At 35.3% G+C, this 18,657-nt stretch overlaps 1 protein-coding gene across 1 annotated transcript; it reads right to left on the reverse strand.

The window, feature by feature from the left end:
* Positions 1–5,773: 5,773 nt before the first annotated feature.
* On the reverse strand, positions 5,774–8,805 carry LOC105617252 (longitudinals lacking protein, isoforms H/M/V). The gene is made up of 2 exons (XM_012198818.1): positions 7,830–8,805; positions 5,774–6,417 (listed from the first exon to the last, which is right to left on the reverse strand). Exons 1-2 carry the CDS (start codon positions 8,803–8,805, stop codon positions 5,774–5,776), a joined length of 1,620 nt encoding a protein of 539 aa, XP_012054208.1.
* Between the last annotated feature and the right edge of the window lie 9,852 nt (positions 8,806–18,657).

Below are 18,657 nucleotides of genomic sequence, written 5' to 3' on the forward strand. Positions count from 1 at the left end.
TGTGTGTGTGTGTGTGTGTGTGTGTGTGTATGTGTGTGTGTGTGTGTGTGTGTGTGTGTGTGTATAATATATTGTTCTTATATATANAATAATATATTATATATATATATATATATATATATATATATATCTAGGGATGAAACGAGGGCATCGCCGACGGAATGTCACACGACGCGTAACACAACGCACCAGCGGCCGCCGGGGTTTTTTCTCTTCCACCCCCGGAATGCCCACGCGCGAGAACACACACGCACCCCCTCGCGCACGCACACCTGCAAGCACGCACGCACGCACGTGCGTATCTGCCCGCGCGAGAATCCGCGTTCTATTCCCTCTCTCCTATCTCTTCCTCTCTCGCGCGGAACGTTTCGCGGCGGTCGTTCGACGCGCGAGATGCGGGACGGCGATGATAAGAATGTAGACAACGAGGTGGTGAACAACGACGTGAACGATGTGAACGACGAGAACGAGCGGGCGGAGCGAGATTTCAGCATCCGCGCGCGCGGCCGCATTCGCCGGCTGGGCTCGGGGCTTTATTTCTCCTCGATTCACCCTCTCGGCAACTCCGCCCCCTTACCCTGCAATCCCCTTTCTCAACCCCCTGCAGTCGTCCAAAGACTCGAGCGCACTGCGCAAGCCCATAATTATTCTCCCCGCGCGCGTATCGAGGAATGAAGCTTATTAGCGGGACGTAACTGTGTTTCTCTCCATCTATCCTTTTCCTTCCCATCCTCCCTGTTTTTCTTCCCTTTTCTATCTTTCTCCGTTGCGCTACCTCCGCAATCCCTGTCGAGAACCCGAAACTACGCTGCGAGGGCCACGCAAGTCGTTTCGTCATTTAGAAGGCATCCTCGACATACCTGATGCATTTGGAGGATTCGATTTAAAGCTCATTCCTCTTTCCCCATTCTCCTCATTGTTACCTCATTGTTATCTCATTTCTTATAGTTTCGCGAAATCGTTTCCAATCGTTTCTTATTTGCTTATTTACAATACTTAATTCTAGATCAATCACATCGCGAATGTCGTATTTTATTTCTCTCGCTCTATTCGAATCAACAATTTTATTACAATGATATAATAATTATAATTATATATATATAATACAATGATATATAATTATTATTAAAATTTTATCTCTCTCGCTTGTGAAACTTTTTAAAAATAATACGAAAGAAAAATATATAAACGGATTTGCAGAGACACAGATAATCAAGTATATCTCAGCAAAATCGTGCAAATCTGTAATTGTTTATGACTACGTTTACACGCCAAAGTTATAACATTGACGTCATAAAATTGGCCAATTATAGCTATTTCTCTGAAGAATGGAATGAACTGCGATGAACTGGCTAGTTTTATAATATTGATATTACAATTTTGGCGTAAATCTAATCGTATAAAATGTTGTCTACGATCTGGCAACTTGCCTTACATTTGCCTTCAACGGTTATAAACTTATTAGCAACAATATATTGCACAATAGTTTAATGGCAAGATAGCAGCATCAAAGTTAGTTTACATTATCAGCAATATGATAGCATTGTATAAAGCTATAGATTATTAAGACAACATGACGGTAATACCATAAATTTTAATGATGAAAATTTTAAAGTTGTTAGCAAGTTGCTTCCTAAAGCTGTCATATCGTGAAGGCATCAATTTACTCACAAATGCTGACTCAATTGCTGCAATTCTGATAAAAAACGTACACTTATTTATTTACGAGCAATATGCCAACATCAAGATGTTGCTATCTGGGGATATCTACGAGAAAAAGTGATGTCACAGACAGTGTCATAACGATTTAATCATCTAAATTCCTTCAACTCTTCCATCATCGATTGTAGGATGTAGCTAAAGAAATTTCGCGCGACACCCTGTAGAAGAATTATCATCGCATTACGTTGTGACTATAGAGCTTCAAAAGCCTTAATCCGCCATTGCTCGCACACACATACACACATGAGTGCACAAGAACGTGTACGCTGCACTGGCACAAAACGATCGGAATTGCGAGGTACGGTGCGGATCACTGAACTCGACATACCATGCGTGTGTACTCTCTAATCAAGGTAAACTCAATTAATGGGATTGATTAATAAGCAACAACAGTGTATAAGATTATATGGTTTATTTTGTAACAAACTTGCACAATTATTGATAACATATATTTCGTGAGAGCAAGTGTTGTAAATATATAATATATATATAATATATATATTTCGCTGTCATTTTTCGTATAATATATATATATATATTATAATATATGCACAAATAAATCTATATACTTGTACATTTTTAGATATACATATATTTATTTATTTATTTATACGCGCGTCATATACATATATACGTGGACGCGCATTCTGCGTGTGCGTGTAAGTCAACGTAGTAAAAAAAAAAAATCAGTCTTACAATCAGTCTTACACCGCTAATTGTTAAAAGTGTCATTGTCCGCCTATGACTATTTACAAATTGTATGAATAAACGAACAAGGAGAAAGATTAAAATGTCACGAGTGAGATAATGGAGTTTCACATACTAATAATGGACTTTATTTTACGCAACATAGCAATGGTTGATAAACGGTATAAAATCAACACTAATAATTAATGCGCCGCGTTCACATCGTAAAGATTAATCAACGAATGAAGGCACGTACTAAGGGAAAAAAACCTCACGATGTATGTATCGTATTTAAAAGACGCGCTTACAGGCGCGTTGGTACTTTGAAGTGCGCTCTGCAGACACACACACGTGGATTAAAATAGATATATCGATTATATAAAATGTGCTCTCGCATCAACGCTGCACGATATACTCTGATAAAATGATAAACTAATCGGTTTTTTAAAACAACGTACTCGTATCCGTACATACGAATGGATACGTGTATATTTCCTTAATTAGTTATCCTACATCTTCCTCATCTGCAAGTTATCCCAGTTTGATTTGCAAATAGATTTTGGAAAAAAGAGTACAATGTACAAACATATGTTAAATAAGCCGAAGAAAGAAATCAAACGTAATAAAAAGGGGTAAAAAGGAAAAGGAAAAGAAAGGTTGTTTGCGGTTAATGAAAATTCTTTTACGTGAAAAATTATCAAAATAGGATATCTTGCGTATATTTCTTACATCGCTCGACGAATATCTAATTAGTGCACGTTACACTCTCGATTGAAGTAAAATTTATTAAAGCCTAACAATAACGTGTCTTACTTGCTAGTTGTACTATTGTACTTACAGTGCACTCTGTGGTATAAAAAATAATAATGCATAGCGCGATAACAATGACTAAAATAAAGTAATATACGCACTCTTAAATAAAACATTGATTTAATTAAAATATATAGTAGGGCTTCAAATTGCCTTACGTAATACATTAACGATGTTAATTTAACTTCAGAGATCTTTGCATTGTTTGAATTTATTTTCTAAAAGATGCATTTGATCACATGGCGGGCAGGTACTGGCATTATCTTGCATTATTTCACATACATTCTGTAAATATCTTCTCTACAAAAATTTTATTGCAATAAATATGGAATGACTTATATATTGAGGTAGAAATCCTCGAGGTAACTTTGGTCTGTAGAGAGGCAAAGAATCGACGAAAAATGATTAAGCATTGATCTTATCTATTTTTTTTCCTTTTTGATCTATTTTTTTATGCGCACTTAGCACATTTGAATGCAACAGTATATTTTACAATGCGTTTTTAATTAAATATAATTTGTTTAGCCATCTTTTATCCTATATATAAATATATGTTTTCCAGATAAGAGTAAATAAATTAAATCACCACGAAATTTAAAAAAATGTCGAAACTAATACAAAGTTAGGGTGTTTTAAAAATACAAATATATGTTATGTTGTCATGTACGCAAAATGTTAAACAATTGTAAATTAATAATTTGAGTATTTATATTTCGAAGATCACTGTAAAAGTAAACATACATTTTTGCATTTTTCAATATTTTCCGTATTGCAGATATAATACAGAAAACTTGTATCTTTATTTAATTGCAAATTGAAACTTTCTCGATACTTTGCCTCAATTAAGTTTGAGTATTTCAATCGGTGATACACGGTTGATATTTCAAGTCTGCGTTTTATCAGTCTTACATTAATGAACACGTTGTTTACATGAGGTATTTCGTTATTATCATTACTGCCGATATGTTTGAGCAATATTGCAATCGTATCCCGGAGCTGTGGTCAGTAACGATCAAATACAACGACGAAGTACTTACAACGCTAACAAATTAACAGCGATATTTATTAAATAATACAATACAAAATAATACAACAAAGTTTGTAATGAAATGATAATCAGCACATATGCGAGTAAACCTATCATCCGGAAAGTGTTGCTTGCTTATTATTTATTACTGGCACGTTATTATTATAGAATATCTCCCATCATTTTTATTTCATTTACATTGACACAATAATGAGGGGAGAAAAGGACACTTTATACGTAGCGTAATAGTAGAGATTCCATTTATGAATCTTGTATTATTTCGCTGTCAATTTGTTAAAGCTTTAATGCTATTACGGTAGACAAATATCCGCACAAATGAATATGTCGCAAGACAAGAAAGGTATCTCTAAATGTTGCGCGGTATAATACCATTACAGACGTACTCGTCTTATCTAACCTTAGAAATATTTTTGAGTAAAGTTTCAAAATATTTGTATCTGTATTTTTTTTAAATTTCATATCTTTTCATATGCATTCTTTCTTATCGTCATTGTTCGCGTTGAAAATAATAATTAGCTGGCGACACGTTCTTTTGTGCAATTCAATGTTTTTATTAAACCGTAATTCGCGTTAAATTTTAAAGTATTTTGAATGAATACAGGCTAGTTCTAAACTATACGCAAATCGCGAATCACGAACAACGAATCAATAAATTTGCAATAATTAACAGCTTTATCATTATTTTAGTAATTTAATCTTTTAAGATAATCATGATGATTATTTAGATCTTATTTTCGTATAAGTTTAAACAGGAATAAATACATTTACGTTCGTCTACCGTATATCCAAAATGTATATCTAAAGAATTACAGATATAAAACGCCTCGGCAAAATGTTGCGCTAGCTGTTCACCTACACATTCGAGAAGAATATTGCAGCAAATTGATGTCAATTACATCCGCGTTAATTTCGTTTTGCTTGCCGACATGATTTGATTGCCAGTAGAAATCGAGCAGAATTTGTCATTTCATTAAATTCATAAAAATAGAATATGTCATTTATATGATTACAGAAAGATATTGCTCGGTTTCTGCGGTCAATCAGTCATCATATTCACATTCTGCATTTGTTCTGTTACGTTCTACTGATCAAATTTGATGAATACTCTGCAAAATCTATTTTCGATTATTCGGAATGAAAATGCACACTCGGTGAAGGAAATTCTGTTGCAATTATAACAAAGCAATACACGACATGATGGAGTGATAAAGAGCTCAAGGTCAAAATAGATTTAATAAAATGTAATTTGTTAGAGAAATAGAAATTAGAAAAATTGGGGAAATGATACGAAAATGACTATTTTAAGATGCCTAATCGATGAAACTTTCTCATCGGACATTATAACTTTACGAAGTTTAATATGAAAGTTTAGTATGAAAAAAAAAATCGTAAAAGATGAAAGACAGAATATTTAAAACGAGCACAAATTTAATTTTGTTTTACGAAATTGAGCTTGCTGCAAACTGATCTACTCGTATCTCATTATCCATCACTGGACTGTAAAAGTTAACTATAATCGCAACAGTCGTTACTATCCAATCCTGTTTCTTGCACCTCGTCTTTAATCGCGGTCGATGTAGTGGACGGCGGTACTATCACTGGAATCACGTCGGATTTGCGACTCACCGATAAATCCTCTACTTGATCGTCCAGGTCCTGCTGTTGCTGTTGCTGTCTTTGCTTAGCGCAACGTATCACCGGACTCGAGCTACAACGGGCCATCGAGTCTGATATTGAGTCCCGCGATGAATCCTTCGTCTTTGCATATGCGGCTTCAAAAATTGCGGCACTCGTGCCGGCCAAACTCTCAGTGACGTTGACATTGCTACTCTCGTTCTCATTTTCGGAGAGAGCATTGGCACTGCTGGCGCTGTTGTCATAAAGAGCGCCGTTCACGTTGGCGCCGATGCCATACGGGAAACAAGCCCCGCTTCCTCCGTTGCTTGCTGAACGCTTGAATGGTCGCGATGTAGGGATACCCAGCTTTTTCACTTTGTCGTAAAGCGTACGCGATGGCACACCGTATTTTCGCGCTGCCTGAACGGCGCTCATACCTTTTCTCACTGCCTCGATCGCCGCGCTGATGTCATCTCGAGTATATTGCTTATAACGTTTCCATTCGGGTTTTGGCTGAATGCAGTCCGCAGCAGCTGCGATGAATTAATCAAATAATATTAATATAACGATCAATAATCGAGCAATTTTTTCATTTGCAATAATGTAATAGTTTCTATATTTAATAAGACATAAGTGATACGAATGAATAAATACGTTTCGACTCACAGAGCCGAGTTATCTATGATATATTCACATTTTTTACCGTATTAAATTAATAACTTAATGAGAATCTCGCCGTTAAACGAAGAGAGTCAGTCATATAAAAAAATTTAGAAATTGATATATGAAATTTCACTACTGAACATGATCGAGATATGAAGAAATTTCCTTATAATCTCAAAGAGAACGAATACAAATAGCAGAATAATTATATGAATTCTAATATCATGGAATGATATTAGAGTTCATATAATTATTCTGCTATTTATGCAACAAAGATTTAAAATTTATATTATTCAAAGAATAATTGAAGAAGGTTCTGTGAGCAGAAATGTATATATTCATTTTTATTATTTATATTTCATTAAATATGAAAACCTTTTATTAATTGTAAATCCAAAAATTGCTCGATTATTGATCGTTACATTAATTTGATTTACTGTGCATATTTTCGAGCGTTATTATACTTAATGATTTAAAATTAATATTGTTATAATATCTATTTATTTAAAAAATTATAAAAGCAACAATATAATATTATCTATAGAATATTGAAATATAATATAAAAAACTAATATATATATATCCTTTTAGTCTTTTTTTTGTATTTTTTAATATTATATTTTATATTATATTTTCTATATATAAAAGTATAATCGAATATAAATATAGTAAAAGTATAATCGAATATAAATCAAATTTTTGTAACAGAGAATAGCTTGTTCTCGCTCCAAGTCACGATCTCTTCCGTTGCGGCAAATTTTGTAGTAAAAATATGCACATTGTAATAATATAATCTATTATAATAATATTATTTTATTATTTTACTAAGGAAGTAGTTTTTCATTTACGTGTGTTTATTAAACCTTCGCAAACCAGATGGAAAATCAACATGGATCATGAATATCTCATACTACATTGATAAATATTTAATATTATAATTTAGTATGATTGGTAACAACGCACTTTCCAATTGCACAAAATCGGCAACATGCGTGCGTTTTAAAAAGTAAATAAATTTTAGTAAATAAATTTTTAAAAGTTATAGAAATTCATCTTGCTAGGGTATGTCACACCTCACCTGATTCGCGGAGGATTAAATTCCTTTGGGTTGTGATTCCTTGTGTATTATCAGTAGTTCCATGTGAGTTTTGTTCATATGACGCAGGGGATAATAAATTCGTCAATTCGTTTACATGTTGTAGATAATATAAAGCAGACAACTTTAAATAATTTGGCCTTGCATAATATGAAACTCCTGCAATATTTGAGTTGCTATTGCTACCTGAATTCCTTGCAGTATCTGGATAAGACTGCGGGGACGATTGTCTTTCATCTTCATCTGCGTAGGAGGCATCTGCATGGACCGTCGTTTCACCGTGAATCAGGTCGTTGTTGCGGCGGTTGTCGCTGTCGTTCGTGGATCCATTGCTGTTTGCGTTGCGGTAGTTGACTGGTTCATGGCTGTCTGGTTGCAACAGCGGCAGAGCCTGCGAACTGTCAACGTGAGCCTGGCCAAGTACCGTGCGTAATATCGGCGTGTCGTTATTTATCAGCAGGCCTGACGGAGGTTGCGGCAGCTTCCGGCGTTTGAACGGCGAGGTTTCGATACCGTTGTCGTAGGATCCGCCACTGCCACCAAGAACGGAGGAGAGCGACGTTGGAAGCTGATGACCCGTGGAATGTAACAACGGCCACGTACTTGGTAATGAGCTTGCCAGGTGACTCGAACCGCGATCGTGCGAGACCGAGTTCCCGTAAAGGGAATAGTAAGACGGCGGTGACGAGTGGCTGGCGCCACCACCACCGGTGCTAGTGCTGGTACTGATATCGGGTGGCGGCGATACCGACGTTTCCTCAGGGCGAAGATCGTGCGTATTCGGTGTATTGCTACCGTGTTCCTCAACCAGACCTTTTACCTTCAGTACTTGCGCGATCTTCAGCAGATCGGATAACTGTTCATGCGCCACGTTCACCTCGCCGCGATACATGTATTCCAATATCGCCTTTATCTCCGGAAACCCAACGTCTTTAAGGACGATTATTGGATGGTAATTATAGCCTGGCAGTTGGTGAAACAAAGTCTGGAAATACGTCGAGCATGCAGCCAGCACGATTTTGTGACACTTGACCGTCCTACCGTCATCGACAGCAAGGGTGACATCGGTGAATGCCGCGTTGTGCAGCAACTCCTCGAAGACATTCAACAGGTTCGAGCGATGATTGTTCCATCGGAGGCAGTACTGTTGCGAAGCAGACATGATGTCCAAGGGGGTGTTTCTCTGTCTTCAGCGAGCAATCTATGGCAAACACATTCACTATTCACTATTCAAAGTAATGCTAGACTGCAACTCGACTGACTCGGTCGAGCGACGAGATTGAAATGTTCACATGCAATCCCCCCGCCCTAACACCAGAGTTTCCTGCTGATGACGCATGGTTCATTTGAAAAATATCCAAAAAACTCTCGAAACTAAAGCTATTGAATTTATCTACCGATAAGAACCTGTGCGAGGGATCAAAGGTTATAATTGCATTCTAATGCATACATTATTATATAGTTTGTCATTTGCAATGTACAACGTTCTTTTTTTTCGCCATTAAAAACTAAATCAACAAAAGTTCCATTCCTATCGATGTCAACAGGAAGTATTATCAATAATATTTCAAATAAGATTGAAACTGAAACAATTTCGATATCGATCTTATTGCAGATAGAAATAATATCGAAAATAAGGAAATTGTGTAAAAAATTTACTATTTTTACAAAAAGAAAAAATTGAGCTCGCACTTACCGAGAAATTTACGATACTATCATAAAATTTCTACATCTCGTAATTTTGTTAAGCTAACTATTAAAAAATTTACGAACCTTTCTTTTGTCTTTAATATAATTCATATTCGAAAAAATTTATAAAATAATTAATTTGTAGAAATACTTATAATAGATGATTTCGCCACATTGAAATAAGTCTACATTTCAAGACGATCACGATCTATATGATTACGACATACAAAGTTGACCGTTAAATGTCTGTGATAAAGAGATAAAGTACTTTTTTTCTTTTATGCCATTCCTTGTTAATCTTTAGTTGAAAATTCAAAAACTCATTGTCATGTCAGTCTCGAGACTGTTTTCGAAACTAGCAAAGATTACATATCTTAAGGTCCGAATACGATTAGAAAAAGAAACATCCGAGCACAAATACAGTAACACTATACAAACTAAAAAAATGACCACAATGATAAGAATATGATAAGATGATGTCGAGACAGACGTCGCAAAATATTTACATTATGTATCAAAAAGCGTTCTATCTTATTCAAAAGTTGTATTTAAATTTTAGTAACGCTATATATAGAAATTTTTCCAATAATTATATTTTAATGTTGTATAAAATATATACCATAAAAGTTTCTTGTTTCGCTTTAGAATCATATTACCAAAATAGTATTAATATTATAATAATACTATAATATTAATATGTACTGTAGCATTATATTAAACTCTTGACGACAGTCTGTCGTCGATAAAAACGGATATAAAATTGAATATCGCGGATGAAATTGTATTGCGATTCACAAATGCATCCTAAGAATTGCGTGTCAATTCTTGCGAAATTTCGTTATTTTCGTTCACGTTAGGTATATATACGAGCATGAACTGAACGGTGATATTTGCTTGAATTGTCTGCAGATGCACATGGAGATTTTTTTACCCTTGCCGTCGACATTCATAGCAAAAAGCTATCATAAAACTCCCGAGGCAAAATGAGCATAAAAAAAGATTTTTCAGTGAATCTACCTGATCATTACTTTCTCTTAACCCTTTCTTTCAGTTAAAAGAACTAAAGTATCAGGCTATAAAGTATGCAGACTTGTATCCTCTGTCAATTTTACTGCCAAAGAGTTATAAATATTTTCGTACTTTTCTTTAAATTAATAAAGGCAACTCTTTTGTTAAAGATTTTTAAAACTTTCACAATTTATTCCACTTCAACCGACAGATTTAACATAAATAAAAAAACCGTTTGTCTTTGTTATTTTTTGTTGACTTTATTTTTGCTATTCATACATTTACTGTTCATCTCTCATTATTTCTGCATAATTCATTTTTGACATTTTAATGTTGAATATACATAAATTTGCAATTTCTACATATCTCATGGGTTCAATATTCTAAATTTATCAGATCTGTCACTTTTCTGCTTTTATTTTTCCCTTCCCAAATATATATAATTGCGAATATAATTGAGATAATAAAAGAAAATAAAACGATCGATATTTCGTGACTGGGGTGAAATCGCTTCTCGCGAGGGGAAGTTAGTCGATATTTGCATTTCTCGCGTAGGGTGAGTCACGCGTCTCACCGACTTATTAGTCGACCCAGTAGGAATTAGGAACAAGCAGATGATAAGAAAGAGATAAGGAAATCTCGTGAAACTAAGAAATGTTGCATACGTGGAACCGTAAGACTATGGTTAATGATGCCAGCGAACTACTTTGACGTTTTTAATCTGGTCGACAAATGCAAATTACTCTCGACCGATTCTATTCGCTAAACTAAAATTTGCAAAAATAAATTTTTCGCGAGGCGAAAAGAGATAAAAGAAAAACATCAACTACAAACGTCGGATTTAAAAACAAAAGTCGGATGATCCACAATGATCCAATAACTTTAAGTAGAAAAAAAAACTTTTCGTAGTGATAAGTATAAGTGCAGCGCAGAGATGTTAGAGAAATAAGCGAAGGTAAGCTTATTGTTAATGATAAAGAAATAATAAAGAAAAAAATTTTCAATTGCCGATTATTCTTGTATTTCTTTTAAACCTCTCAAGAATTTTTATGTGTTTTTTTTATATGCAATTTTTTATTATATATATGTTTTAAATTACGGAAAAACCGTTTAAATGCTCCCAACACACTTTGCACTTAATAAGCAAAAAGCGAATGCGGATTAGTTTCACCTTGCCGTGGATCGTTGAAAGCGGAAGAGGAAAAAGTGCGTTGAACTTACTTATAGTGATTTTGGTAGACGCTTCTCTCGCGACGACGAAACGTTGGACGGCGATCTAATAAAAGCAAGCGCAGCCAGAGAGATGCAGGCTGGAGACTAATGTTCCTCTCTTATATCATGAATCTCTGGATGATCTTGGATACAAAACGCGAATCATCAAGGAACGATGCCAAGGAACTTATGGTCGTTATCAATATATCCCATACGATCTTCTTTTCTCTTCCCCCTTCTCTCTTATTAATCTCGTCTAGCGTCTAGTGCAGCACAAAATGTGTGCACTTCGGACGCGCTGAGGACCCCGGCTACCTCCTCTCTTCTTCACTCTCCCTTCCTCTCCTGCGCTCCTATCTACCTATGTATATAACGCGTGCACGCCTCGTGCGCTGGACATGCCGTATCCGGAAGACGCAAGAAAAAAAAAGAAAAAAAAGACACATACACACACACACACACACACACACACACAATCGTACACGCACTTCTTACTTCACGCACCCTTATTTCACTCCACTCCGCCCCCCGTTGTTAATTGCACAAACGTGGAGAACCATGCGCGCCCGCAAATATAAGCTCCACGTTCTCCAACACAGAAGAGGCCCGTCCGGGAATCAGAAAACCTCTCTTCCTGCCTGCTCGACGACCACTGACGCTTGCACCATGCCATTGGCCGTAGAACTCGGCCTAGCCCGTCACGCGGCGACAGTCATAGGGGTGGTGAAGTGAGTTCATCACGTCTGTGAGTTTTCTCCTTCTTCGTGTGCGTCAGTTGGGGCACCAATGGCGTAACCTTCGCTAAGGCCACGACCATGGCCCCCGTTCTAACAAGTTTAACGTAACTCTTCTCGCAAGAAGATAAATTAATTCAGGCAGCTCAAGAGCCGCACCGGAAGCGTATGACGAAAATAGGGAGTGGTATCATCAACGTACTGTAGGGCGTACTTGTATGCGAAAGTTTTGAAATAAATTTCAGCTTTATGCGAATTCTTAACGTCTTCTTAATCGCACTTGTATTAGACTTTAAGGATTTAAAGTTTATGATCAGAAAAAGTCGAGGGGAAATTCGGACGCGCTTTTAAAAACTTTTGGAACAACTCAGATGTGCTGAGAGAAAGGAAGACAGAGAAAGCGTGGGTGTATGCAGTTCTATACTATGACATTTTCACGTACGAACTATGAAGAGGGATGGTTGTACCGATGTTATATTTAGGAAACTGCTGCTATACGTTATATCTCAAAACTTTTAACATGATAATCGTATTTTGTGGATATCCACATTTTAATTAACACAATTATACAAAAAGAATGATTTTTCTGCAATATCTAAAAATTTAGCTAAAAATTTAAAATAAATTGAAAATAATTTCGTTGAATTATAAGAATAATTATACGTAGGAAGTTTAAGCATGATGAGCAATGTTACTAAAAATTTTGACATTGTAATAACTAATTTAAGCAATATATAATTATATTGATGGTCCAAAAAAGTTGTTTTCAGATCTGTATCTAGCTAAATTTTTTAATATTTCAGCAAAATATTTCTTGTAACTACATATATGTATGTACTACATATATCATACAAAATCGTTTTAAAACAAGTCTGGATAGAAGTTGACAATATTTTTATTTATATTTTTTTTAATCCAAAAACTACATAGAAGAAAAACTTGTTTTTCTGACGTATTTAAAAATAAGAAATAGCTAAAAATATACCTGAAAATAATTTGGCTTGAATAAATTTGATTTGGAAAAATAATTATGCAGGATGCTCAAATTGATTGTTAGAATATTAAAATGTTTTGCAGCAATGCTTAAGCATAATTATTTCTACATAATTATTTTGACGACCCAAACAAAATTATTTTTACATCTGTACCTAGTTAAATTTTTTAATATTTTAGCAAAATTGTTTTTCCCTCATACCTTCTCGATATTAAAGTTCTTTATAAAAAATAAGAATCATAAATATGTCTGCAATTTTGATTATCGTAATGTATTAAAACAATAGATTGTAATTATGGACAATCAATCGTTACGTAAACTAACCGTTGTAATAACATTTTTTAAATTAAATTAACGATGAGAAACGGAATGATTCTCAATAAGATTAGCGTAATTTAAAAAATCACACAGTTATAAATTGATAAAACTAACAAACGAATAAAGCTAAAATTAATGCCGACATTATAATTAAAGCAATTCTATTTTCAGCTTGTTACTGAATCCGATTAATTTGATGTCGCAATGTTATTCATGGAAACGTGCGGCGCGGAGCGACCAAGCACGCCAAGGAAAATATGTAAAACTTACGCCATTGTGCGTGTAAGCATATGTGATAGTGAGGCGCGTTTCGGCGCGCATCGCATCGCTACACGCACGTATACGCACAGCACACGCACTTATTCGCCTATGCTCGCACTATCGGCCAATCACGCGGCTCCTAGGCCAATATCCTGCGGGACATATCACGCGCTTGTACGCGCGTATAAGCAGACGGTCATGCACGCGTGTGCGTGCGTATTTACACACGGTGCGATGGAAACTATTTCGTAGTCTACACCCACGTCAACTTCCCGCACGGGAAGGGTCTATGATGGTACCCAGCAATATACGCATACGCGTTCATGCGTGAGCGCGCGCGCGCGCGCGCGCGTGTTAAGAAGCGAGGGGAATATCGTGGTAGACGAACGCAGGAAAAAAAGAGACCGGGGAAAAATACGTCTAACGTGTGTACATTCGAAAATTGCGACCACGACCGAACTCTACGAGGAACGCTGCGTGCGTGTATGTAATTTCGGCGCGTAGCCCTCAGCAACACACGCATCGACCCCACAGCACGCACACACGTAAGGCGTGCCCTACACGAATTGGGTAACGTTACCATGCGGGGGTTGATGACATGACGCTTCCACTCGAGTATCGTGAGAAAATCGCAAAGTTTTGGGAGAAAGGAAGCGAATAACGCGGAAGCGGAGAAAGCCGACGAAACGAGACTGACGAATCGTAATTAATTAATCGATCGCCGAGTCATTAAACCCGGAGTATCGAATGTGAATAAATATACAGACCGTAAACAAATACATAGTTATTAAAACGTATTAAATTATAAAAGAAATTATTTATTGTACGATGTTGCGAAGGAATAGGATTTATTTTTTTTAAATTATAAAGTCGTCCAACTTGACGATCAAATTTAATTTTAATTTGTGAGATTAGATTATTATTATTATTATTATTATTATTATTATTATTATTATGTCAGTTTGATTGTTGTGTCGCAAGTTCAAAAATAATAAGCACGTAGTCATGTATATCTGAAGTGAAAGTATTAAAAATAAGATAAATTACATATAAAATTATTATTCTTCGACCGTAATTGGCGCTTTTTCTTGTTTAGTTGATTTAAAATTTTTAAATTTTTTTCTCTTTCCATCAAGTAATAAAAACTTTATTGCGGTATGAAAGAAATAATATTAGCACATTTCGAAACGATGAGGGAAAATATGTTACGACTGTAACATAAAATATGCATGAATTCTCTCAGACGTGGAATTTTCGATTCTATTTATCGTAAACCGCGTGCAACCGCCCGTTCGAGAATGGCTGAAAATATGCGGCCTCTTATCTTGTGAGCGTGTCTAAAAACGGAGGAAAGAGCCACGATAAAGCGGAGGAGGGAAAAATCGCTTCCACGGGCTGTGCGTGCGAGAGGGATATATACGCGTGTGCGTATATATGCATCTGTTGCGTACATTCGTGTGCGTGCGTTCGTGCGTGATGCGTGCAGCGGGCGTGCGTTTTCCTTAAATGTCGCAACGACTCCAATGACGACTCCAATAACGATTTCGTAGAGGAAATCGGGAAGATGGAGAAAACGAGAGAGCGAAAGCGAGCGAGAAAGAAAATAAGTAAGAGAGAGAGAGAGAGAGAGAGAGGAGAGAAGGAATGCGACGATGGCAAGGTGAATCTTTGTCCTGTTGCGCCATCGAGAAATTCTATCTCATCATATCGAAGGTAGCGCAGATGTGTATACAGGGCTATGACAACAACTGGTGCATAAGCAGGGTTGGTCTGATCGCTGCAGGGTGCGCCTTTCGTACTTTGTACTCGTGACGCATCCCACGATTGCGTTATGATATTTATATAGGCGCACGGAGTGTCGTATATATATTTTTGCCTGTGAATCAATTTTATATGCCATTATTGAAAATCGATTTGCAACGCGGAGGTATAATAATCCTTAAACTTAATGACCAAGTTGCAATCGAATTCTTCGAGATAACGCGAGAGAATTCATTGCGTAAATAAATCGCGAAATGTATGTACGAGAATATAATTAATTAAAAAATATAAGTCGACCTTCTGAAAATCACATTTATAAAAAGTTCTTTCTCTTCAATACGAATTATTGATAAGGAATCTATTTCGAAATTTTAGAGAAATATAACATTTTATTCTCTACGTGAAATATCTTTACTTGCATACTTTCGTCATATTGTATTTCTCTATCGTAAATAAAACGTGACCTTATCGAATCAACTGACACTTTTAGGATCAATATTTTTAGTAAATAGAATAAAAACCCTACTAAACAAAAGAAATAATTCATCTCTGAAAACCGTTTTCTATTTATTTTATTTTTTTCTGTCCATACATAATAGCACTAGTCCGTAAAAAACAGTAATTAGGCAACATTTTTATCTGAAAAACTTTCACACGAAGCATATCTACAATACCTTAGAACAGCGTTCATTGTTATGATAAAAAGACAAGAAAAAATGTCATTGAATATCACGTAAAACGATATCACGAAAAATGATAAAGAAATGGCGGCGCCAATGGTTTGCTTATCATAGTCGCCATACAGCTGATAGCTACATTTCTATGACGTATATCTTCCATGTAAACTCATGACAACGATGCCAATGGCACGGCAATAGCGACTGATATCGTTTCTAGGCACAATTGTGCACACAAGCATTGTTACTATAACACAACAAATGATTGATTACCTTTATGAAATCTCACGATTGAGGAAAACTTTCATTTCATATCAGAAGCTTTTTGCATTTCAAACGATAATCTCAATGTGTGCCCTCATTAGTCAGAGATTAAATATGCTAGAAAATCATCAAGAGAAATGTGTTTTAAATAATTATATTAATTATTCTCTCTCTTATATATGCAGTTTTAATATATTTTATAATAACTTCAAAAAATATAAATAAAATATTATCTTTCATGAAAACGATCTTATGAGAACATTTGCACTATCGACCATTCCATAATATAAAATTGAAGCGGAATTGACAATGAAATATAAAAAAATATTAAAGATATTATAGAAAAAATGTTGTACATTATATGTATACCCTGGTGGAAAATTTTCACTGAAATTATTCCACGTTTTGGAACACTGCAAACAAAATTTTAGTATTTCAGAAAAATTTTAGTTTAATTTCAACGATTTTAAAAAATTCATTTACAGCAAAGTTTCAGAGAAATTTTAGTGATTTCAGAGTATAAACAGGCATACACAGGCATATTAACGTTGCCTCTAAGAGCGAGGATTCGTTAGCGCTTTTTCATAACCATTGCCATGCTTGCGATCTTCCTTGAAGCACGGCGATTCCGATTCAAGATCGAATTTTTGATCGACACAAAAGTCGGCAGCTACGATCAAAATGGTAAGGGGACGAGAAATTTTTTTCTCCTTGAGCATCCTGAAAGAGGAGACTCCCCCTTCGTTACAGCGTTACGTTGACGAGCGAGAAAGGACGAGGTGGAAACCCTATAAAGGAAAACAGGTTCCTCATAAGCCTTGGAGCTAGCGCAGTTGGCTTTTCGGGTTCTCTTCTTTTTTTTTTCTTTCTCCGTGTCTCTATCTTTTTCTTTTTTCGTGGACGAAGAGTATGGAGATGCGTGCGATGTTCTCGGTTTCACCGCGCGTTCAATGTCCATCGCGTGCACGTATATTGGATGTGCGTGCATCTACGAGTATAATGTTGATCGGATATGTTAATGACCGATGCGGAGGATATCTTGCTACACGCGATTCACTGATTCCATTTATTAGGAATCGCAAGCCCGTGATCGAACAGCTCATTACGTTAAATCGATTCTGTACATTGAGAAAAAAATATAGTTAATTTTAATAAACATTTAGTTCAATACTGCCAACTGAACATTTATTTACAGTAAGTAAATTATTGTTTAATAAGAAAAATAATTGTTAAATCAAATTAACATTTCTTTTATCAAATAAATATATCTTTATATTTAATAAATATTTAGTTGGCAGTATTCAATTAAATATTTATTAAAATTGACTATATTTTTTTTCAGTGTAGAAATTGTCAAATTTCAATTTAAATCTTAAAAACGTCAATCAGGACATTCCTCGGACAAAATATACTGACTAGAATGCATTTCTTAAGTCACTAGATATTGGCCAAATGATTCTGTTACTAAGAAGTTTAAAGCCCTCTTTCTGGAAATTCAAGAAAAAACATCTCTTATGTCAATTTTTACCAATATAGATTTTAGAACTTTAAGAACTTATTTTTTGCTTTAAATCTAAAGGCTTAGGACGCTCGCACGGAAAAAATCCGGGTTCGACTCCCGGCCGGTTATATTTTTCGCAAGAATTAATTATTTACAGATTTTAATATGTTATTTAACATAATTAAGATTGTTTCAAAAATGTGAAAAAGCATAAAAAAAATTGTTAAAAATTGCTAGTCAATTTTAACTCGTGATATTACTGCAGTAATTTAGTAGAATTAGAATTTTAAGACCAAAAAATTATTTCGGTGCGCGTTTCAAAAAGGATTACGTACTACTATATAAATTCACACAGAATAGAAGGATTTAAGATCCAACTAGACTGTTTAAAGTTTTGATTGCTATAATTTGTTATCTCTCTCACACACACACACGCACACACACACACACACACATACACACACATATATGGTCTTATAATATATTATATTACTTATTTTTTATTTTCGTCTACTTCTAATAACTAAAAAAATACACTAGAAAAAAATGTATTATCTTAATTATAAATATTTCTTTGAATACTTGTAAGTAAACA

This window comes from Atta cephalotes (genome assembly GCF_000143395.1).
Source record: "Atta cephalotes unplaced genomic scaffold scaffold00012, whole genome shotgun sequence".
Taxonomy (NCBI): Eukaryota; Metazoa; Arthropoda; class Insecta; order Hymenoptera; family Formicidae; genus Atta; species Atta cephalotes.

What these genes read in the sequence shown, in the direction of transcription:
- LOC105617252 (XM_012198818.1), bottom strand. Translation starts at nt 8,805, where the DNA reads ATGTCTGCTTCGCAACAGTACTGCCTCCGATGGAACAATCATCGCTCG. An exon ending in AGATACTGCAAGGAATTCAG is followed by an intron (nt 6,418 to 7,829) that starts GTAGCAATAGCA and finishes AATTCATCGCAG; the next exon opens with CTGCTGCGGACTGCATTCAG.